The 25535-nt window shown below is 33.9% G+C and overlaps 1 protein-coding gene across 3 annotated transcripts in view; it reads left to right on the top strand.

Annotated features, from left to right (window-relative positions):
• LOC121423625 (spermatogenesis-associated protein 1-like) overlaps window positions 1-24331 on the top strand; it is a 28164-nt gene extending 3833 nt beyond the window's left edge. Inside the window, exons 4-13 of one of the 3 annotated variants that reach the window (XM_041619014.1) lie at window positions 6624-6677; window positions 7301-7475; window positions 11172-12084; window positions 12381-13221; window positions 14304-14367; window positions 15186-15311; window positions 18381-18437; window positions 21672-21844; window positions 22343-22441; window positions 22699-24331. In XM_041619014.1, coding sequence (XP_041474948.1) covers window positions 6624-6677; window positions 7301-7475; window positions 11172-12084; window positions 12381-13221; window positions 14304-14367; window positions 15186-15311; window positions 18381-18437; window positions 21672-21844; window positions 22343-22441; window positions 22699-22884 — 2688 coding nt within the window. In that variant the 3' untranslated portion in view covers window positions 22885-24331. The remainder of the gene's footprint in view (window positions 1-6623; window positions 6678-7300; window positions 7476-11171; window positions 12085-12380; window positions 13222-14303; window positions 14368-15185; window positions 15312-18380; window positions 18438-21671; window positions 21845-22342; window positions 22442-22698) is intronic. The other 2 variants (XM_041619016.1, XM_041619015.1) reach the window with 2 other exon arrangements.
• The last annotated feature ends 1204 nt before the right edge of the window (window positions 24332-25535 follow it).

Raw genomic sequence — 25535 nt, 5'->3', positions numbered from 1 at the left:
TTTGGTCAATTTTTATTCCATTTTTTAAAAAAGATTTTCACATTTAATGTTCATTTATTTGTTACCTCTTTATTAGAATATTCATTAATAGTTTTTTTCATTTGAGTTGATTTACACATATTCTCTGATTTTTTCTCTCTATATTGGTTTAACCATTTTAATGCAAAAATGGTGCAAAATTAATGATTTCTGTGCTCAATGACATTCCTGTATTATTGTGATGGCTAATATTCTATATTATTTGATGGTTCATATTTTGGGCTTCTGTGATATTAAATTGTAGGCCTACTATTTTGTATAATGAAAATGTCAAGGTTTATCAGTAAGCTTACATGGAACCTTTCCTGTGCACTCAGAACCCCAACCCTTTGTTCCTTTGTTTGGCTAAAATTGATTAAAAATCAAGGTGAACAGTATTATTGGTTTCTCGTTGTTAATTACATTCCATATTTCCACCATCATGGTATTCAGGGGGGGGGATTCTTTGTTTTTTCGATAAACGTAGAAGTCTTTATATTTCATTTTCCCCCTTATTATCAGGCCCCTTCTGTCTGCTTCTAATAAGACAAAACTTTAAAGCCTTTAATCAGTCACTGCTAATTTATTGTTTTGGTGTTCATAAATAGAATTTAATTAAAAACATATTTGATGATATGCTTCTTTACATCTTTTATATTATCTATTAAATTTGTAATTAACTAATTAATTTATTTATTCATTCATTCATTTATTTTTTTTTATCTATTAATTAATTAATTAATTTATTAATTAATTAATTTATTATTATTTCTGACATTATCAAACGCAGTAATCTTTGGAGAACTTTTGCAAATTGTAACCATGTTTTCTTCTATTATCAATCACTATGCTCCTTAAAAAGGGGTAAATACTTTAAAATTTATTCATTTTATTGTCACATGTATGCTGTTGAAATTGACATCTCTTGAGGAACTTTAAACTGTTTGCTTCACATACATGTACACTAAGCAATCTCTATATTTGTGTTGAATTTTCTCAAATGGTCATTTTGGTGTTTGAGCAGTTTATTATCATTTACTCAGAAGTACTTGAGTAAATTGTCCTTGTTGTGGAATTAGGCCACTTCATATACCAATCATTTTCTCATTGGGCATCTAATCTAGCGTGGACGCAAAGTCCAAATTCTTGTAAAGTGGCATTCACACTTGCCCTAGAAGGAAGAGTACAGTGTATTTAAAGTTATGAGAGCTTGTGCAGACCTCAAATTACCAGATGATTATTTCTCCTACAAATTGAAACCTTAATCATGTAGAGAAGTTTCTTCATCTCTATATCTGACTTCTCCTTTGAGTATGGTAAATGAACAGTGTACAATTTATTTTTCTGAATAAATTACTCTCAATCAGCAAATATCCCCTTGACTTTGACTTAGAGAAATTCCTTCAAAGTTTCTTATAATTTTAATAATATCGTCTTACAAGTATGTACTTCTTTATTATTTTCATTCATTGGTGGTGGCAAATAAGTTGTGTGTAACTTTATGCCTATTTCCATGGTAAATTCATGAGTATTTTGTTTTCACTATGGCAATAAAATCTAGTATAAAGATTCTAGTAAATACCTTTCAGAAAAATATATACTGATTTAATAGTAAAATGTAGGTGTTAATGTGCTAATTCATTGGAAAGCTGGAAAAAAGGTGAATAAATCAGAATTATGTATCTGTGTAAATATAAGAATTAATATTACAAACATGCACCCAATATCCTACCCAAAATACCAAAGTAATTGCAGTGGTTGACTGCATTAGTCCCATGAATTCACAATTGTTTGATGTTGTCATGGTAGCAGAGTGTAGTGCAAGGGAATTGTGATCTGTGAATGGCATACATGAATAATCAAACACAAATAATTTTAATATCAGCTTCGCTTCCGAAAAGACGGGAATCCTTTTTTCATTGTCTCCCTTTGCTTTCGCTATAGCTATAGGCACGCTTCCATTCCAGGTTCAATTAAAATGGGCTGTGTGCTGTACTGTAGATCAATATGACTTGATAATTTTTTAATTGTTATGGGAGGAAATATTTTATGGTTCTATCAGAGCAGCAAATTTGTTAAATATTAGCTTTATCCTGATGTAAAAAACTAGTGGAAGACTAAATTTTGTCTATACATTAATGTCGTTCATTTGAAGAATATATTTGAAGAGTTGTGTTTTACATTTGGTCCAGAATTTAATTGGTTTACAAATACATTGCAAATATGTTATTAGATCTTGAAGAAAAAAATGGATCGACAAATACAATTTCTAGTTATTCATCTTTTTATTTTCAGGAGTTTTGGAACCACATTTTTTTTTTATTTGGGGGAGTATATTTCCACTACAATGTGCATGTACAGTCAAAGGTTTTTCTAAAGACTATCTTTGAAAATTATAATTTGATGCATGCTCAGAAGAACCAAGTTGTACATATATATGACATAATGTAATGTTGATTGGTTAAATATTTTAGACATTTAACCCCAAAACTTGTTTTGTCCTTTAGATTTTTATTCCTCTCTGTAATTTTTCACTGACAAATTACTATGCTTCATGCTTCAAAATCATCACTCACATTGATTCCAGTCCACTGACACCTCAATAAAGAAAAAGAAAGAAATGATGTACTTATAGTGACTAGAAAATGCTCAAATTGAATACAATTACAATATTGACTTTTAATTCTTTCCACCCTTTCTTTGCAAATCATTTGTCAATGTTTATTGTGAAAACAGAGAGCTACTTTCAGCAGCTAAAATCCACATGTGTACACTGTCACCTTTCACCAGAGGTATCCGGACAGCTCTTATTTACATTACACATAGCCACACTACTTTCCATTAGCCCCCTCTCTTTTCTTATGAATCTTTTGAAAGATGTTTTAACTGATCACCCTATATGTGAGTCTATTCAAAGCCCCCCCCCCAGATCATCATCAGCAAGTGGTCTTTGTGAAAGGCTTCTTTTGACAACAAGAAACTCTTCAATGGCTGTTGCGCTCTAGTGATCCCAGCTTGCTCTTTTCCATTGTGTGTCTATTGTTAGAAACCATCTATTTATGGAAGAACAATTTACTTGTTGTAATACTCACCAGCTACAGAATTGTTAGCAATGCCAGATTACATGGCGGCTTTGCACACCAGTGCTAACATCTGGTTGCTAAGGGGTTAAGTTGAAGTGTATATTGATGAAAGTGATACATTTGATGTAAAGTGTATCACAATTATGTGCAATCGTTTGGAAAAAAACAGGGACTCCATATTTTCTCAGTGCAATGAAGTTTTCTGATCAGAAGAACATTGCAGAGCTGAAAGTGTATAGGCCTAGTTATTCCCAAAATGAAACAAATTCCTTCTTGTTACAACATGTTCACGATTTTCACTTTCAATCCTGCACGGTTTAATTGAGAACAGGCACCAGTGAGGGCTCTCTGATTCTATTAACTAGACCAAATTAATTATTTTTTTTACCATATTAACATGTTGAGTCAGATTTTTTTCTAGATTCAACAAAGAAATTATTCTGTTTTTGAAAAAAAGGAAAGCAATTTTACAAGGCAACAATAGTAAAAAATGACTAGTTTGCCTATTCAAAATAACAACAAGAACAACAAGTGTCTATGCATTTCTTCTCTTTTTATATGCTTGCTTGAGTTGAATTTTTGTTCATTTGATTCGTAGAAAATGGCTAGAAAAAAATAAGTGGGAAAAAATGAGTACAGATCGGTGAAACAAAACGGAGCGCTGTAAAAGGTCAATAATCAATATTTTATTGGAACAACTAATCATTGAATACATACCACAACATGGTCATGTTCATTGATTTGTTGTACATGTAATTTTCTTGGGGCACCATCACAATCAAAAGATCAAACAATGCAAAACCACAACAATAATTAGTTTCTTTACACTTACACATATATGGTCATCCTAGATGGTATTTTCTTGGTGTGTGACCTGTTTGAACTTACATGAAGTTCTCTGAAATATAAATGAAAAAAAGCAACAGCACCTCTAAAGACAAAAAAAAATAAAAAAGGGGATGAGAGGAAAGTAAAAAGGACCTTTATTTTATCATTGTTTTTATCAATATTGAGCATTGCTACATGTAGTTATACAAAAAAGTACTGTACATCATATTAATTAATCTCAGAATTAATCTAGAGTGGAGAGAGAAAATTTTTGCTAAAGAATGAATTAAAAGGTTCTACTCTGTATTTTCATAGCTAGTGGTTGTCTGGTATTCCTATAAGTAAAACAAGAAGAAATACAAAGATTATATAAGCAATGAAAAAAAATTTCAATTCCTTAGCCTTGATTTGGTTATGTGCCTTTCATTATAAAATAATCAGAAAATATGTTGCCTGCATTTATTTTCTTTTTTTAAAAAAGGTTTAGACCAATGGAATTTTTCCTTGGAGGTGCAGGCAAAGTGCTGAATACATTTACAAACCACATTTTTTGCTGCCATTTTAAAAGAATTCTGCACCAAGTTCTGAAATGATAGGTAGAAAAATCACTGGTTATTATTACCGTATCTAACAAGTGTCGTGCATGACTTGTAAAACTGATTAAGCGTATAGAACTGTGAGCCACATTTGGTTGATATGGTTACATGTACATGGATTGTACCGAAGTTAATTAGAAAGGAGGCGTTTTGCCTTAAAAGGTAAATTGCAGCGCCCTTGTGAAAATGAAGTTTATGCTAAATGCACTTTCATTTAATCCAGACACGCTGGCATTAAAAATCCGAAGACTCTGCATACAGGGAAAAGCATTATTGCTGGGCACATTAATTGTCATTGCCATCAGACTGATTGCTATGCTTATTCCAGCAACATTATGGATATAAAATTATAATTGCTTTCATATTTATGCCATTAGTGTTGCTATGACAACAAATGGGCCCACAAATTTGACCATCGAAAATTATTGTTCATGGTTAGGAGATTAGAATAAGCAGTCATTGTTTCTTGAATGTCATGTCTTGAATGTCATGTAATCTCTGTAATTACTGTACAGTGCATATCAAAAAAAGTTTACACTTTGAAAAAATCCTGTAAAATTACACATTTGTAATATCCTGAAGATTTTTCCACATTTTAATATTGTTACAGATCCATTTAAGCAAATGACGATATAACTGTCAAATATTTCCACTTGAGTGAGCAACACATACTTTTGAAAAGTTAGTGAAAAATTATTTGCGCAGAACTTTGAAATAGTTATGCATAATCATGAAGAACACATGGAATTTAGCTAGTAAAATTGATTTGAAGATATCTTTTACCTTTTATAACTTGTTTCCTTGCCCAAAACACTTCGAAGAGTGCATAAATGGCTCAGGCTTGATTTTCATAGTTAATCATTGTCAAGCTTGAGAAAAGTATGGAGAAACAATGAAAAATGAAATGTAAACCCACTTTAAATGATAAAAACTTAGTGAAAAAATGCTGGAGATGTCTGATATAAACTTGTTCAGATTCAGTTACATGTATGTCTTCAGATCCAGCTGACACAAAAAGGGTAAAGATTGTTCTAACTAAATGTTAAAATTTCAATTTGGGTGGCAAAATGGTTACAAAATGCTTGAATGTATCAGTTTTATTTCAGTTGACTAAAACTGCAAGGGAAATGTATGAGAAATGTTTCACAGTGTAAGTTTGATTTCACTCTTTCCCTTGACACAGTGTGAAAAAAGCATTTCTGCGCAAACAGATTTCTGCGAGCTTTACAAAAATGGACAGTGATCACTCAAGTGTAACATATTGTAAAAACTTTTACTTTCAGTGGATAGATGAGACCCAAACCCAAGATTATATAAGTGAAAAAATGCCCACATGTTGTATATTTTTTAATTCCCAGGGCTTTTCCAAAGTGTAATTTTTTTTTTGATACACACTGTATAGCATGCATCACTGACAAGTTGTCATTCCCTGATGGTTACCATAGTAACAGTACTTCCCAGCCAATCTCAACCTAGCATATCTGTGAAGTTGTTACAGAATGATAATTGTTCCTGAAGACAAGTACATGTATCATGCAGACATTGCATTACTTTGTAAGAATGTTGTGTGATAATCTGTGAGAATCTGCTTTAACAAATATTTAGTTTATTTTTATTATTATTTTTTGTGGGGGGGGGGGTAACTTTCATTTTCATACAGTACATGTCAGGACTACATGTTCAACACAGATGCAGGCTCATTCTAAAGTTAGTTTTGAGTCTAAGAGTCATAAAATCTAAAAAATTTACCAATTCCCGATTGGTTTTATTCTCCTTTCTGAATTCCAACTAACATTTACACTGGTCACTATTGACAAACTTGGGTCTGTGCTGCAAACTACTGCAATTGGACTGGACGGGTTCAAGGTAGATTTGCGTTTTAATACATACTGCAAATTGATCGCCCAGGGCCGGTCCGAGTTCAGCCTGAGACCACCTCTTGAGGTGGTCTTGTGTAGGTGGCCCGAGGTTGGTTTGATGTTTGATATTCTTTTCACCCCGAGGCAGGCCCAGGCCTACATATTTTTTTAAAGAAATAATTAACGTTATGATGATATTACCAATCATAGTTCTGATTTTTTTCTTCTTCACTTTGTAGGTGAAGCCCAAGCAGGAGCAGGAAATGAAATGCAAGGCTTATTTGCCTCCTGCAGTAAGTATTAAAATCATATTCATCCACAAATTGAAAAAAATAGTCCCAATTAATTAGGACCGAATCACAATGTTTAAATGCCATTTAAATGGCCGTTAAAAGCATAACTGTTTTCTTATTCTGACAACTGTTTTACCCTATAAAATTGACAAATAAAACCTTCAAAAATGTTGCTTAAATTTCACATTTTACATTCTATATGTCGTTATTATATTATGTAGACTTTTATGGTGATGACCGAGTGTGACAACTAAAATATGGAAAATGGATGGCCATTTCATGGATGTAAACTCACAAATTGTGAAATTTTGGCAACTCTTGGTGAAGATTTTTTTTTTTAGTTTTAGTTTTAATTTTATCCTCCAATTAAACCTATAAACTTTATTCATTTTCACTTTCGTTTTCTTTACTGTGCAAGAGCTTGTTGCCCCGATCGGGCGCCTCAGAAGTCGGTGACTTAGCAACCTTTGGCTATTTTTCAGATTTTTTTTTCAGAAGGGAATATCATGCCTCTAAATAACATATGAGTATAAATCACACTTTTTGTGACACACACCCAGGACTTCAGAATAGAAGCCATTGTATTCAATTTTTGTAATTCTTTCTTTTCTTGATCTTAATAGGCATGGCAGCCAGAGATTTTTGTCCTGGAGGACCGGAGCATGCCAGCCTACCAAGCCTACCCCGGGTCTCAACCGGACTATTCCCCCCGTCTTGATGCAACTCAGCCAATCAACGGCATGCCTACCCATTTCCCCCAGGTCGCCAACCACGATAGAATGGCACCAGTGTCTGATGGTGAGTTTTCTCTAGGATTGATGTGATTGGTGCAGTGATTGGTGATGTATCTCCTGAATAATTGATCATAATTGAGTTTACAGTCAATCAATTGGAAATCAATTTCTCATTTGGCTCATCATGAATCAATGATTATTTCATTCAACAAAGATTTATATTTTTCTTTGTTGGTGTGAGGCATTTGTTAAGGGATAATATTTTTCCAGTTTTACAGCTTTAAACTATGATTACTGAATCAATTGTAATTCATGAACCATTACAAGATAATGATTATTTGATCACCGGCATGCTGGGAGATTAATCATTAATTAAGGGTGTGAAGGGGAAGGGGTTGTAATGCATACTGCCTTACATGCTTCTCTTTCCAAAGCAGGCATAGGTAAAGAAAGCAAGATACATGTAGTTTTAGAAACTGGTCAAGGAAAGCCACAGGACAAGAGAAGTCTAGACACGACCAAGAAAGTCAAGTCTAAAGAACAAAAGCCTGGTACTCTCAGCAAAGCCCATTCTAAATTAACCAAGAAAGGCGAAGTTAAACCTACATTAGGGAACAAGAAATTAGCCGCTGCTAAGACACCTAAGAGTAAGGCCGCACTAGAGAGAACGAAAAGACTCAAGCAGACCCAGGCGGCTTGGTCTAAGGAAGCCAAACAATCTAAGCTATCAGAGCCAGAGACAGGGAAAGGGACTTTAGCGCCAGTTAGGGACAGGAACAATAAGGGTAGGAATGTAGAGGCAAGGCTGAAGAAGGATTTAGGCGGACAGAGTAAGGCATTGAGTGGTAGGAGAATAGAAAGAAAGGTGGGCCAGGAATCCTCAAGAACTGTCCAAAGACCACAGGGTAAGGTCATTGAGGTACTACCGGTCAGTAAGCCAGATAAACTAAGCAGGTTGCATCAAGATAGGACAGTGCAGACATCAGGCATTTGTATCGGTAAGGATAGTAGATTAGGATGGGCTGAATATTTCATCAAAAGAGATAACGTATTCAATGAAAAAGATACTGACAATTTCAGTTTGATGAGGTTTACCTGGATCAAAGAATTACAAATTTCTGGAAATTTGATTGAGAATACATCTTGGTAACAGTACTATACTTTATTATACTTTGGCTGCTCATTATAATCACTTATTTATCTCTCCTTTTTTGTGGTTGTAAAGTGAGGAAATTACATGTGTGGTTTGGTCCCAACTCTGGTAAGCCATATATGCACAAAACAGTCTGAAAAAAAGGAGTTTTAGCACATTTAATACACATACACACTTACACACACATATATATATGAAGTGGTTTTGATTTACAAGGGATAAAGTTCAAGAGGATATTCACATACTTTGTTAACAAAAAAGAAGAAATCTATAATTGATAATGTTATCTGTTTTAAGTAAACAATACACATGTACATGTAGTATGCATTTAGGATGTCCATTGAATGACTTCATTGTACGAATGTACCTTTATCTCTCCAGCAATGAAATTTAATGAAGAGGAAATTTCCATGTTCGAATTCAGGGAAGTTAAAAAAAAGCACAACATTTTTACCTTTTGTTTACATCAAGTTACATGTAGGTTGCATTCTATTATTTTCATGACAGTAAAGTTCTAGTGAGATTTACCTCCATGAATTTAAGAGGAAATGAGTAATCTGATCTTTAGGTGTATACTCAGGAGCAGTCAGACTGGTGAAACATCACATCCATTGTTGACAGTTATCCATCAAGTACAATATTATTTTGCTCACTAATTATTTTCATTTGCAATTTCATTGCTTTGATTGCTTTCTCTTTATTCATTAAAATGTTGGGTTGTTTATTAATATCTTCAAAGGCACTGGTACACAAAAGTGGTATTATTTTTATTACCATATTGTTCAGATGCTGAGAGCTAAAATGATATTTGCAAAGTTACATGTTCTTTTGCCGTACCACTCCATGTTCACGTACCAGCATGAGTTGCTCCTCAAAGCATGATGACTATTCTTTAAAAAATATCAAACTAGCCTAGATACGTAATCTCAACTTCTGAAGATGATTTCGTCTTGGAAAAAGTTTCCTAACAGTTTACCAACTAATCTACACTGTATAATGGTGAATGATGATTGCTTTAATACATAAATATGTTAAAAGTTTTTTGCAGTTAATTCAGCTCATGATTAATTGCTACATCAAGGTCTGGCAACATTTTTGACAACATGAATGTGATTAAAATAATTTGTTGAAGTGACTAGAATACCAGTGGAGAATTTATTTTTGTCTTACATGTATATGATGCATTTGGATTAGGTAGTAATTGCATTTTTTTGGAGTAAAATTTGTAATTAAATATCATTGGTCCAGGGTTCCTTATAATGCATGCATAATTCACTGTCAAGTCTATTAAAGTGATTCAATGACAATAACATGCAATTCATTAATAAAAAAAAACCTAACAATCTCTTGTTGAGTGATCATAATCTCTCTATATACATGTACAGTACCTTTTATAATTAAATGGGAAATAAACTCGACACGGTTTATGTTTTTAACCCATTGAGCCATATTTCAAAGACAACTTGGGCAATAAAAGGTCAATTAATAATGTGCATTATCCATTCAATGGGTTAATGAATAAAATCTAAATTTAAGAAATGGCATTTTTTATTTGTCTTCTTGCATGCTTGCACATTGCTAGATTTGCATGATGCTTCATTATTTCTTATTTTTTCATTGTCTTCATTGCAAATTGGCATGTCAGTGTAGTCAATAATTGTTGTATCACTATCTCTGTAAAATTTACCACATTACAGTGACATACAAATGTTGGTACATCTGTTGGAGGGGATTTTTAGATTTTTTTTTAAGTATAGGATATCCTTTTCCCCAAAAATGTGGGATCCTCATATAGTCTTTGATTAAATACAAAAATATAAACTTTAAATTATGATTGTTGGGGCACCTTGGTTTAGTGGTTAAGATTCTTGTCTTTCAATTGGAGGGATGTTGGTTCGATTCCCAGCCATGCTGTGTTTTTCTTCAAGAAATTTACCCACATAGTGCTGCACTCACTCCCCGGGACAACCCCTCGAAATCTTTGAGCACCAGAATCAGTCAACTCCCTTAACCAGGGTAATATAGTAGCGTCTTGATCACCTAATAAGATGGATACCTGTGCTATATAAATCATATATTATTAATGAAAATAAAAAAATGAAAATTCATAATTTATTGTTCGAAATAGACATGAAATGAAATACTCCGAAAATTTGCTTTGCCCAATTGATCGTGGGCCCGGCAGCCACCGTGCAGCGCCAGATCGACGAGGCACTATCCCTTTAATTGTTGAACGCCAAACAGGGTAGCAGCAATTCCCATCTTTTAACGTCTTTTGGTCTGACGCGGCCGGGGTTTGAACCCCCGACCTCCGGTTGTGAGACAGACGCTCTACCAACTGAGCCAACACACCAGTATTATCTTGAGTTCAGAGGTTACGACAACTGAGATTAAAAAAAATTGTCAAAAGTAATGGGGGGGGGCAGATCAATAGCAGCTGTTGCCATGTATATATTCAGTTCATTCTAATATTTATTTCACAAGTTCACTGTATGCTGTGTTTTTGTACAACTATTACCTGCATGCTTCATGTATTTGTTATTTTTTGTGCATGCTGTTGCTTTTATTTTTGTTTTGTTTCTGTTGCAATTTTATATATCACACCAGGTATGATTATTCCATCATCACAACACATCACCCACTCTACATTGGTACCAGGGGACTCTCCCACAATGCATCCCACTTCCTTCCCAGGTCAAAGGTTACCCACCCATCATCCCAACCCCTCACTTCCCCAGCAATCCCATCCTACCCCAAATGTTAACCTGACTAAAAGTTCTTTAGATTCTGCTCAACAGTCTAGTAGCAATTATCCTGTAGCTGTTCGTCCTGATAAAAGGGCTGACAATCATAACACAGCTGCTCACCAATCCCCTAACAACTCCGCTACTTCAAACGCAGTTCAATCTTTACCCCTTAGAGCTAATCAAACGTATGATGTTCTTGTAGTCAAGTCCCAAACTGGGTCTCATCCACACAAAACAACCCTCAAGAACTCTAAATCATCCCATCCCATCTCATCTCACACAGCCGATCCAACTAACACCCAGTCAAATTTCGATGACGATACTAACCAAGTTGCCGATGTTGCAAGCCCCACTAACAAACGCACCACTAACAATGCATCTCATGGGGAGGATGTCGATCAAGACTCCCCGCCCGCAACCACTGGTCTCCAACACCACACTAACAACCACCGGCACCGCCACCATCACCACAACAACAACAGCAGCAACATTCACCAGTCTGGCTCTCGTAGACTGTCTCGTAACAATCCTAACAGTGTGCCATTCCCTGCACCCCTGAGTGCCACACCCCCTGATATGCCAACCTCTGACACCCTATCCCCAGGTCAAAGTCCCATGGTGCAGCAGCAGCAGGGGTACAAGGGTGACCCTCTGCAGAGCACGATGGGAGTGCCTGGGAAAGCCGGTCGCCCGGATGCATACACCAACAACACTAATGAGGATTCTGGGATAGCAGAGCCAACACCTGACGATGATGACCCAGACTATCAAAGGTAGAACTGTTAACCATCTAAAATGAAATTCTATTTATATTTCTTTTATTTTGATAGAACATTGTGATTATCCATCATATCCATTACTTAATAAGATAAAACTCTATTTTCTATATTCTGAACACTTTTGTATGAAATATCCATTAAGTTTCTTGCTAAAAACAGTACTGTTTGCTGGATTTGTCCACAGTCTTATTTTGAATTTATAGCATACTTGCGCTTTCCAGATGAACATATATCCTAGACTAAAGGAGGCATATTTAATTCAATATTTTTCTTTTTTTTTGACATTTCAGAAGGAAATCCGACATCGATGATCAATACTACAACCAACTCAACTCTGATCAACAAAATAATAGACAATTCCAACAATCCGGAAGTAGATGGGAGAGATCAGATAGCTATGAAGAGAAGGAGATAGAGAAGGAAAGGCAAAGAATAGCAGAGATCCAGGAAAGAGAAGAAGAGAGGAAGGAGGAGGAGAGACTGGAAAGAGAAAGAAGAGAAGTGGATCGGCAGTTAGAGGAAGAAAGACGGGAAGAAGAAAGGAGAAGAGAGGAAGAAAGAATAGAAGAACAAAGGCGAAGAGAGGAAGAGAGAAGAGAAGATGAAAGAAAACAGGAGCACAGAAGACAGGAGGAGATGAAGAAACAGAGGCTGAGGGAGATGGAGAAGCAAAGACAGAAAGAGATGGAGGAGCAAAGAAAAGAAGAAGAGAGGATGAGAGAAGAAATGGAAAGAAGGAAAGAAGCTGAGAGACAGTTCGAAGAGGAAAGACGGCGGAGCATCACGGAAAGGGAGAGAATGGAAGCTCTCAATGGTTCTCTGGGCGAGGGTGAGGATGGTTATGATGATGCTGCCATCGCCATGGAAACCAACCAATCCCTGGATAGTAGAGGGCATGTCCTGGACGATGAACATATTAGGAGACAAGCGGAACACGAGTTACGGGACTACGAACCCCAGTCAACGTGGGATGAGGATGGAGCAGGTGGTGAGGAGGTGGGCCACCTCCCGCATCCAGGTCGGGGGAGCAGACGAAGGGAGGATACGGAGATGGAGATGGCCTCACAGCAAGCTGTACAGGACGGGATTAAAAGGGTGCATCTCACACCGGAAGTTCACCGGAAAGCAAAGGTACGTCCTTTAAATGTCTCTTACCTTTCATATCATTGGTTGCCATGGTAACAGATTTGACACACTAACACCTAGACATTGTACACCACCTGTTATTTCTTTGTAAAGTACAATTTTGCACTTGATTTTGTCTACATGTGAAAGGTAAAAAAGCACACGGCAGACATGAGGTGAAACTATAAATTGTGGTGGTAGATTGCTTATTGACTATTTCATTAAAGAGCAGTCATGGCAAGTTAATCGGTGAGTACTGTAGATATTGAAGCTAATTGACTGTTTTGGCACATTTACTCTTGATGCCTAACTTGTGTAAATTGTAAATTTGTTTTACTTCATTGCAGAATTCATTTAGTTCCAGAGTTAACAAAAAATATTGATCTTTGTTATTTGATGATGCCCCAAAATGTTACAAAATTTTACGACCTTAGATCTGTCTTTAGACATAGCTTCCTTCCCTCCTATTTAGTTCACTAAACATTCCCTTACATGTAGTTCTTGTGAGTTTATTTATATTGAGAAAGAGCGCCTTTTAACCATCAATAGTTATTTCAAAGTCTCTAATTTGAATATCGATTTGAAGGTTCACATATATTTGTCAGTTAAATTGATGAGTATAAAATATGTGTTTTAGTCTAAAAACATTATTTACATTCATGTATCAGTTCACAATTGAAATGTTCAAATTTAAAGACTTTGGATGCCTGATAACATTGCTACATGATGCTTCACAAGCATGGAATGAAAAGAAAAGGCTTTGAAAAGTATAGCTCTCTCCTACACAACCTATAAAAATCTGTGATTAAAGCATGGAAAAAGGAATGGACCTTTAACAAGAAATAATAATTATGAAATGACAAAGAGAAGGTGTGTAATTGATAAATACTGTATTTGTTTTTCACAAATATTAATGAAAAATTGCCAAGTGGGCTTTACTCATTTGTAAAATGTCAGTAGAAAAAAACGTTGTGCCCCCCAATATTCTCTTTGGTCATGCATACTTACAATACCTGTATATGAACAACCTTGAAATGAAACATCACCTCCCCCGTTTGTAAACTCTATTTTGTTTTTGTTTATCTTAGGTTGGGAAGATAAGGAAGAGCAGTATAACAGACGAAGAAGAGGTCTATGAAACAGATCCAGAAAGTAAGTTGATATACCATTTCTTCATAGGATAACACAATTTTGTGAGTTGAGTCTTTATATTGACATTTGAATATTTTGATCACTTATGCTATGTAATATTCAGTTGCTCATAACTTTCTCATTATTTGTCTGATTTTTCTCAAACTTTCGTCGATCTGTTTCTTTGATTTTTCTGTTTTCACACAAGCTATCTTGTTCCAAAGGTTTCATTCTCCTTTAAACTTTTTGATATTTTTGATGTTGGTAAAAAGAACACGATAGTAATTTAAAATCTATATATTTTTGATGTTATTTAAAACAAATAACAGGTAAATACAGTTTAATATCGTATATTACATGTAAATGACAGTATGATAATTGAGTAATTTCTTGATGTATTATTTCTATTTTCATTCATCTTGACAGTTTTACCTTATGAGGAATCGGGTATAGAATCCATTTAAATATTTCCTGCTAAATATGCGTGCTCGCAATGACTGGTTGAATGAATTGCTTTTTACATAAATGTGAATGATTTCTTGATTTTTCATTTATTTTTTTGTATTCTGTATCATGATGTGGCTTTTTAATTCATTATTTGAGTTATCATTTACAGCGAGATTATATATTTCAGCTTTTTGTAGAAAGCCATTAGCCTTCTTTTTATCTGGCTCATTTTTATTTTTTTATTTTTATGTAATATACCAATGCTTATTTTGCTTTTGTTTCCTGTGCTTACCAACACATACTATATCTTTAACATTCATATTTTGTTTCTTAAAAATCAGAATCATTTTAATATATGCCTTTTTTCAATTCTCTTTGTATTATTCCTGAAGTGGCTAATTTATTGGAACAACTTCAAATAGCACGGCAAGAGAGATTAAAGAAAGAGAAAGAGCGTGAGAATCTGATCAAACGGGCCAAGGAACTCCAGACAAAAACACATGAAAGGAGAAATAGATGTGAGTACATGCAAATTATATCTCTTGTGTAATTGTTCACATTTTGCCATAGTAGGATATGACTGTTAATGTGTCTGTGACACTGTATACATATGAGAATATATCAGAAATTTGCAGCCTAATAATAGATCAATGAATTTCTGTCTTACATTTGTTTGTGTGCTTTGTATACAAATTTCTGAAAACGCACTCTGTAAATATAGGACACTATATTTTACTACACCTTACCGTGCATAACAGCTTGTTTTATAGTATTGTGTTCATTATTTAGTACAAAATGATCATATTTTTTTCTCATGATTCATCTGCAACAATCCAAAACAATGCAAAAGCCTATTTTATTTGTCTCTGCAAGACTGTTTGTTATTCACAGTGATCTTGTTGACCCGCTTCTTGCTTTCTAGGTTTCTTGCTTGGTTATTGATTATTCATAAGTTTGGAATCTCTTTAGTGGCACAAGGGTTATGTGAGACATATTGAACAAATTAAGCCCATCTTCATCTAGAGTGTAGAAAACCAGTTCTAGTGTATTTTGCACAAAGAAAGCCCTTTTTTTCTGGCAATGAATATTAAGGAATACATATTAATCCAAAGCTCAAAAATTCATTGAATATGGCATTTCGAAGGAGAAGTACCTTGGTATACTTTATAATAATAATTATGTATAATAACTTTTCCTCTCTTTTTTGCATTCTATCTAAACACCTGCTTAAGATTTCACTACTTTATTCCTAGCGCCCTTTATGCTTCCTTCTTGGTAGTCACTTTTGATATGGTCAATAGCCTCTTACTCTTCAATGGCTTGTAATTGAAATATAAAAGCAGAAGAGAAACAGTCTGAAAATATCCCAGAATGCACCAGCAGATCAACGCACCTGCCAGCTATTGATGGCTGCATTATTCTTTGAAAAATATGAAATACTTGCTTTTGCACTGATTGCGGTAATGTCATGGGGCAACATTTGCTTTCACCCTAGGAAACATTGATTGGTAGTAGAGATGATAGACACCATTTGATTCTTTTAATATGTAAAGTTTGAGATATTTGCCAGCTATACTTGTGTTACACTATTGAAATATACTGCCTAGGATGGTGTCGTAGAGGCTTGCATTTTTGGCAAATGGGTGGAGAAGGGTCGCGTCTTTCTGGAAGGTTGCTGTCTGATTTGACACTTGCGTCAGGGTTATTCTGTGATATCCTCGGCACCCACTCTAGGAAAGCTAGGAAAACACTTGTCTTCCAATTGCATGGGACTGAATGGAAGTGCCTTTCAATTGCTTTATTGATTGATCAGCGACATTCTTGCTGTCTTTGTGCGCTATTATTGATCAGGCATTATGATGCAGACATGATGGAGGTGTATGCAATCAACCGCATAACAAACCACCTATTCCTCGATCAGTTTCCTCCTGGGGAAGTTTCTTGCAGTCACTTTGGCAGCGAGGAAACGATCAAGCTAGATATTGATATGATGCATTTTTATTATGACGTTGTGAAGATATGGACACCTGCTGTGCCTATTATGAAAAGCAATTTATGCTAGAATAGAGATTAGAAGAGTATGCTACTATTTCTATTTTTTCAGGATTCAATCTTTAGTTTCTCACCTCTATCTTCTGAGCTGCACTTTTAAAAGCAACCTTGTACATTTTCAATTTTCTTTTGAACATAATTTAAGTTATCACACAACTGTTTTAATTATAAAAACCGGCAAGTCTTAGATATTGTTTATGCCAGTTTTTAACAAACTTTAAAAGAGTTGTGCATCCTTGTACAAATTATGATCAAATTCTTATAGGTGATTCCAAATGAGCTGGAAATCCTCCAAGACGAAGCATGGACCCCGCAACTTGTACCATTTCACCTCCATCTGGTGGCATCCTTCTTCCTTCTCCTCCCCTTCCTTGTTGGGCACCAAACAAAACACTCCCGGGCCGATTGTTACCGTGCCCCTATTATTGATTCTGCGGCCTATTGTCTAGACCACATTGATTGGCCTGTACAAACACTATGAGATTTGACAAGGTTACCCCTCTTGTAAAACGCTCAACTCTTTAAAGGACTTACAGGGAGATCGTTGTCTCTCAATAGCTTCCAACATAAATGATACAGTATCATGAAGCATTTTTTTCTTGAATGAGGCGCTTTGAGTTTATTGTGAAGCCATAAAAGATCTTCTCACCTGAGATGTTGTTGAGAGTGTTTAAAGCTGAAAGTGAAATAGATTGATTTGCAGTTTTTTATTTTCTTGAGAATGGAGGGGCAACTGAGAGTTAATTCGTAATATTCTCCCTCCTCCTTTTCCTTTCCCCCTCTTTGTCTTTCATATGTTCTTATTAAATTATTCAGCACGTGTTTTTCTCTTGCTGAAGTAGAAAATGGAACAGTTTTATTATGCCTGCGGCCACCCAGCTAGTAATGTGGATGCAAACACATCGTCAAAAATTGAAATAATGGTGTCAGCGCATCAGTGCTAGATTTTTTTGAATTAGTAATCTTCACTGGCATGAATTTCAAACAAAATTTATTATTTGGAATTGAATGTTCCAGGAAATTACTTGTCAAAAATACAAAAGCAATATTTGGCAAAAGAAGCTGCTGAAAACTGCTTATCTAAAAAAAGAGCCAATGGAGTAAAATAGAGAGTCAAAAGGAATATTTATGAGCAATATTTATTAGGTGGATCACCCATCTGTTAATTTCTTTTACCCACCATGTATAAATGGAATTGGATTTGAAATGCAATGTATTTTTCAATTATTGCTTTTATTAGTTATTATTGTATTTGTTTGTGTGTATGTCAATTTATGAATTCAGTTATTTTTTGCTTGCATTTTTCCTGGAAAAGGGTTGAATGTTTTCATAGCAGTCAAATTCATGAGTCAACAAATTTAATTTAAATAAATAGCGTTGTCGTACTTGTATCGCAATAAAATCACTCTTCTTTTTTTCCCTATTGCGTTAATCTATGGAGTTCAATTGACTCTTATTTTGTCTACATTGTAGTAGATTTTATTTCTATAATTGTTTTGCACTCGCTTTTTTATTTCTCACGTATTTGTCTTTAGCTTTATATGAATCAAAACCACGATCAAATAGTATCACGCCAGATCTAGCTACTCATCGTAAGTCTTCTGATGTTTTTTCTTTCTTGATTTGCTGCTCTCCACCTTTGTGTGTGTCTGATCACCTCATAGGGGTATCGCAAGAAAATAACAATTAATTGCAAGTAAAATTCAGTTTCAAAAGTAAATTTTAAGTCTGCATATCATTCTGTATTTGTGATCTATGTCTGATCTGCCTCTTATATTTATAACAGGAAATATGAATTGATTTACTCTAGGTAGATCGATCAATCATTTACCTAAATTTTGGTATATATATTTTTTATTTAGATTTAATTCAATTATGTTTATTATATCTGTAAAATTGAATATGCAGCTTAAAAGCTGAAATTGTTCATTTAAAAAAAAATATATGAAATTGATTTGGGATGCATTCATTTTCATAATATTTCATCGAATAGTGACACTATGAAAGTACAATTGAGAACTGAATTGAAGGAAAAAAATATGAACAGCAAGGATAAGATTATGAAAATGCATACTGTGTACCAAACATCTGACATATAATTTGAAGATGTAATTGATCTCTTTCAATTGATTGCAAATTAATTTTCTTGCAATACCCGTAGTCATGCAGTAGTTTTAGGCATGTATATTTTCTTCATTTCTGCATTTCCATTTTACCATTTTCTGTATACATGCATGTATATATTCTGTCCAGTATAAATAATTTAACTTCTTTGCCTGTACTAATGAAGATGTACATGTAGTTCTGGTACATGTTTATGCTGTGCACTTAAACTGACTTGTCCTTGCCTTGAGAACTTTTCCTTTTTTCTTTATTTTTGTATAGTGTAATAAATAAGTATTACTCTCTTTTATTGTAAATATTTCTATGTTCGCAAATGTCTTTATAGACCTATCAAGCAGCTCTACAAATACATACTGATGTGTTTAACATACATGTATTTGTGACCTACATTTAACAATCTTGTCCTTTTGAGAGATGAGGCCAAATTCATCCCAGATCTTGACTCTTGTCATGAAACTTCATGTAGGAAGTGATCATCTATCAGAATACTTCCATTTGTATCCCATAATGCAATATGTATCCCAATCATGTTCCCATGAATATAACTTCCAATCCAACGGACATTTGATATACCGGTACAAATGCCTTATTTCCTTTTGGTTATTGCACACCTTGCTGAACATACTGTACAAATTAATGTGAAATTATTTAATGATTTACTACTGTCTTCCTTAATAACTTCAAGTCAAAGAACCTACATTGTAACAAATAAGATCAAAAACTTTTCTAGTCAGTATATGTATATTTATACATGTACCATAACCAAATGAAAATGAATTGTGTAGTAAGGAAGATGGGGTCAATAGAATAATTATCATCCTTGCAATGAAATTCAATTCACAAAGAGCTAAGCAATCATAATTATCAAAGATTCAAAGAAATTAGTTCCCTAACACTACGTGCTATCTCATTTGAGCAAACCTTAGAAAAAAAAGAGAGGAAGGGAAGAATAGGGGAGGAAAAACAAACTGTGTAGGCATGTCAATATGTACATAACTTAATCTCCATAGGCAACCTGATTAAACACTTGCCTATCATTCCTTTGTTATAGCTGTGGACATTTCATGAGCCTTGGAACAGCAAGATAAAACAAATTTTGCTAGATTTGGAAATTGAGATTAATTAGTGATATCGCGTTTTCAAACTCAAAAGGTAGAATTGAAGCTAAATCAATATCGACTCGGTACGCTATTTTATCATCTAATCTAGCTGATTGACAATTTAATGCCCATCAATGTATTGCTCCTGTACAATTGTATCGATTTTAGGGGCTTCATTGTGTTCCAAATACATTGCATGAATATTGATAAAATATTATTTTGAGACCTACATGTATGTTCTTTTGCTGCATAGGATATTTACAAAAATACTTTAGAAATAAAAACATGTAAATATCCTGCTCTGGGGATTCATTTCATTTTATTTCATATTCCTTTCCTTTAATTGTTAAAATGGAAGAAATGGGTTTAATATATTTTTGATTGAATGGTAAGATCTAATAATTCTGATTATCAGTTGATTCAAATATGTGATCATGTATGTTATGTATGTATTTCTGCAGTAATTAGTTTGCTGTGTGAGTTTAACACTTATTAACCATTGAACTGATAAAATTGCTTTAAATGACACTCGACTGTAGACCTTGTACACTCAAATATATTATCTTGTGATTGTAAATCTATACTTAATATTTGTGTAGAATTCATAATTTTATAGAGATATCACAAATTTGATTATTTTGTAATGCACAAGATATCACATTTGAGAATGTAATGAAATCAACACTAATGTGCATTATTCATCTAACATTCATTTTGTCCTTTTAACAATATAATATATTATACTTACTATCATTTTCTTTCCATGTATTATATTAAATGTGTTTCAGTTTAAAAGAAAAATACAGATCTTTTTTCTCAATCTTATGTTCACTCCCAGTGGAAAGTGTTCATTGTATTCCCATCATTGAGCCTTGCTCCATTTGGTACCTAAATTGATCTTAAAAGCTCATCTTTTTTCTCTTTTTTCAGAGTCTTGGGTATATTTTGATAATATAGTGTTTAATAATTAGAGTCAAGTTATATACCTGGAAAATGAAAATGCTTTTTCTTTTTTTGTCATCTGATATTCTTTCATTATAACTCAATATATATTTGAATATTTGATATATAGCATATTTCCGAGACCAGTGAAACTTGTAACAACCTCTCTTTTTAACCTTTTGTCCTGTCATCAGTTATGAAATTTTATCCATTTTGTCTGGAGAGTTTGAAATAGAAAGTTCATGCATCTAAATTAGGAATCTAAATATATATTTAGGGAAATGGACTTTAAATGTAGGGAGGGGTAAAAATGTTGGGATTGAAAGAGAAATATTAAGAATTGATTTGAAATTTGTAATATGTGTTATAAAAGGAAATATACATGGTTTTTCTGAAACCATCATAAATAAAAAATGTATTGCACATAAAAAAAGAAAGAAATATACCCTATGTTTATTGAGAAATAGGACAATTAATTTTGATATAATCATGAATGATAAGAAAATTATACTGACTGATAAAAAAATCAACAGATATCTAGTGACCAGGATAATGACTCATAAATTGTAAAGCATGTATACATGTCATTTTGATTTAAGCTCAATATGAGAAAGCAGAATATTTTTATCATTATTATTTTGTCTTATTAACTTCTTGAAGCTCGTGATTATTGGAAGAAGAGATATTTTGATGAGAAGAGGAAGACAAAAGATTTGGAGAGAGATGTTAACGATGTGAGAAGCCAAGTGGATATGATGCATAATAAACTACTCAGTCATCTGCAGGGGAAGAAAAAGGGGACTACATCAGTCAAAGGTCCTCCATCAAAAAAGGTAGGATTTTTTTTATTCAAATTTTTCCTTATGTTGTAATTATGCATGTTGCTCTGTTTTGAGTCCATTTGTATGCAAATTAATTTACATGTACATTGGACTAATTAAAAACTGCATTCATTAATGTAAACACCATTTGAAAAGAAAAAAAAAAATGAAACATGTACATGTAGGCCTGTGCATCAATAATGTACAGGAGAGCTAGAGGGCCTCTATGAAAAATAAGGCCCAAATTCACATACGTACTTGCAGTTCTTAATCTTTGGTTTAAATAAAAAGCTTATTCAGATTTCATGCTTTGATTTCTCATGATTCCATCGCATTGCATTGAGAAAGGATGAAATAGCATATTGTGGAAAACATAAAATGGAAAAAAAGACATAGCTGTAAATTCTGCATTGCACGAGGCAACATTACAAATTTGTTTGAGAGAAATACATGTAGATGATGAATTAATGATGACAGTAAAGTATTATGTAATTTTGTTTCTTTTTTCAGAATGACCATAAGATCAATATCTTGAAGATGCAGCATGAATTGGATGAAATCCGGAGAAAGGTTGACAACTCTAGGATGAATCTCACAAGAGAAGTGAAGGTAAAGATGAGAAGGGTGATGAAGGAGGTGATGATGATGGTGAAGATGATGATGATGATAATGAAGATGATGGTGATGATGGTGAAGATGATGATGATAGTGATGATGATGATGGTGAAGATGATAATGATGGTGATGATGATGATGATAATGACAAAGATGATTGTGGTGGTGGTGATGATGATGATGATGGAATGGTGATGATTATGACAATGATGATGACTATAATGATGATATTCCATCATTTTCTCTTACAGATCCGCAATCAAGCTGAAGAGGAGGTCAGAGGACTAAAGAGCGAGGTCACGCAACGGAAGATCAACATGACCTTGATCAGGAACCAGAAACTAGCTGCCCTTAAGACAGCCGACAACAAACTACTCGCCAAGACACCTATACCAGCCCTTGGACAAGGACCATTGTCCTTCTCTGCCAAGCGATGAGGGACTGAGGAATCCAACTAGAAAGACTTAGATACATCTCGAAGACTGTCTAGGACACCTAAAATAGGTAGTAGGCATGGTTGGTGTCAAGGCTGGGAGATCCTCCGAGTCATGAGGCCGTTGGAGAAAACCACCCATAGACTCAGTACACATGATTCGGCCCGAGATCAAGGCCAAGGCCAGCAAAATATGACCCTGAGGCCAGCCTTGACTCCATCCTTGGTATTAGGCACATGTAGGTAGATCATATCCATGTGTGAAGCTGATGATGTAGTCCTCATTCTGTTCTTCCAAGTCAGTGGATCCACGGTTCAAATCCCAATCCGTTTGGTTGGTCCTTTTCTGAGAGAAATTCATCAACACTGCTGCTCTCAACCCAGGTATATTTATTTGGTACCTGGTAGGATTTATTTCTTTAATGTATGAAGTGCTGAAGAAATGTCCTTTTTTTTATTATTCATGGGATGATATGATCCAAGAATACAAGGGGACTCCATTGGTCAAGTGGTTTAAGACACTGGCCTGAGTAATCCAGAGGTCATGGGTTTAAATCATTCCCAGGCTGCCTATGAATTTTCTACACAGAAGCCATTTGTAACACAGCATTTTAAACTTTATTCAAAATGATAGTTTGACTATGGGTTGTCAAATACGACATATAAATATATATTCCTTATGCTTAACGGTGGTCGGGGTCCATGCTTTCAGAGAAAAATTGAATATCTTTATATTTCTTTACATTTAGCTACTCACAGTTAGACTCCTGATTAAACCAGTCTAACTTTGTATGCAGTTGTTTTATTTAACTGTGAAAACATTTGCTCCACATTTAGGTACCCATAATTACACCACTGATTAAAACAATGGCCAAACATTACTTCAGCTTTGTATATTTTTTTCACACTTGACTGTCCATAGTTTGACCAATAAGCATGGTTTAAATCAGTGGACCAATTATGGTAAATCATGTGTGAAATAAATATTTCAGTCATGAACCATGAGTGTTTTTACACTTATGGTTCATGAGTGTAAAAACACATCTACAGCATTCTTGGCTTTCCATAGCTAGACCAGTGACTATTGTTTAAGTATGTTTTAAATCAGTGGTCCATCTATGGGAAGCCATGCGTGGTAAAAATATTTTTACAACCCATGGTTCACAAGTGTAAAAACACAGCTACAGCATGCACATCAGTAAAAGCATGTTTTATGATTGCATGTGTGAACAATCTTCATGTGAAATGTAAGTGAATAAATCCATTTTCATTTTTGTATTTTCAGAGATGGCAAAATATATTTTTGTATGATTTGAACCAAATGAATAAAAGCAAAATATAGATTTTCATCACAATTTTTTGTTCAGAAAGGCATTGTTTTACAAAAAGTTGAAAACGTTTTGAGATCAAATTTGTATACACAGTGGATAAACAAATCTAAACCTTTATTACAAATTTCTAAAATTGCCATATCTTCTCAATTTTCAATATTACAAAAGTATGAGACTGAGAAGGAAGGTATTGATCAAAGTTTTTACGGAGGAATGAATCATCACCTTGAAACAAATTTGCTATAATAACAAATGTGCAGTAACAATTAAAAGCTACCGAAATCCTTCAATTTGATTGGCTGATGGTAAATTTGTTATAGAAATTGTGCATTTGTCATTATAACAAGTCTGTATGAAATGAGATCCTGATCTGTTAAGTAAATTTTTTATAGCAATTCAAAAAATTGATTATTAGTTTTGCCAGTTAGGTGTAACATGTCTAAGCATTTTAGTTGAAATATAAAGGATTTTTTTTAATAATAGAATATTTGCTTTGAATTCGTAATATTATAAAAATACATGAATTCATGTATATATCCACAAATTGTTTATATATTGTGCATTTCAGTTTCAAAGCAATATATTACTTGCGCTTTCATCGCTAAATTGTGTAATCTTAGCTTTTGCAAAATATCTTTGAAATACTTTGTCTATATTTCGTTAAAATCTAGCATTAGCACTTGATACTTTGTGTAATACATGTAGATATCTGATTTGTGACTTTCCAAGTAATGAACAGTGCCATATGTCTGTTTAAAACAAACAAAAAAAATATATAATGGTTTTGTTTCTTAAAGTTATCATTCTTATTTATCATTGACCACTTCTTATAATATATGCAGTATGTGGTATGTGTTAATGATATTTAAGCAAGGATTATCAAATCCTAATACTGTTCATTACAATATTACTGTATTGGGGTGTTATTGGGTAATTCTATTGGATGACAAACATTTTGCCCTTTTTTTAATGCTCAGAAATGTTATTTGCAAGGATTTTTTTTGAAGGGTCGTGGGTAAAAATTAAGATTATGGTTAATTACTATTAGAATTGTATGTAAGATATTAGGTTAAGGCTAATTTTAGAATTAATATTAGGGATAATGTTTGAATTAAGATTACAGTTTATGGTAGAATTAAGATAACTGTTAATGTTGAAATTAAGATAAATGTTAATGTTAGATTTAAAATTACTGTTAATGTTAGAATTTAGACTACTGTTAATGTTTAGAAATTAAGATTAGGATTAATGTTAGAATTAAGATTATGGTTAATGTTGGAATTGATCTTACAGTTAATGTTAGTGTTATATTCATAAGAATAAA

This window comes from Lytechinus variegatus, chromosome 11, assembly GCF_018143015.1.
Source record: "Lytechinus variegatus isolate NC3 chromosome 11, Lvar_3.0, whole genome shotgun sequence".
Taxonomy (NCBI): domain Eukaryota; kingdom Metazoa; phylum Echinodermata; class Echinoidea; order Temnopleuroida; family Toxopneustidae; genus Lytechinus; species Lytechinus variegatus.
This window is presented reverse-complemented; position numbering and strand designations above follow the sequence as displayed.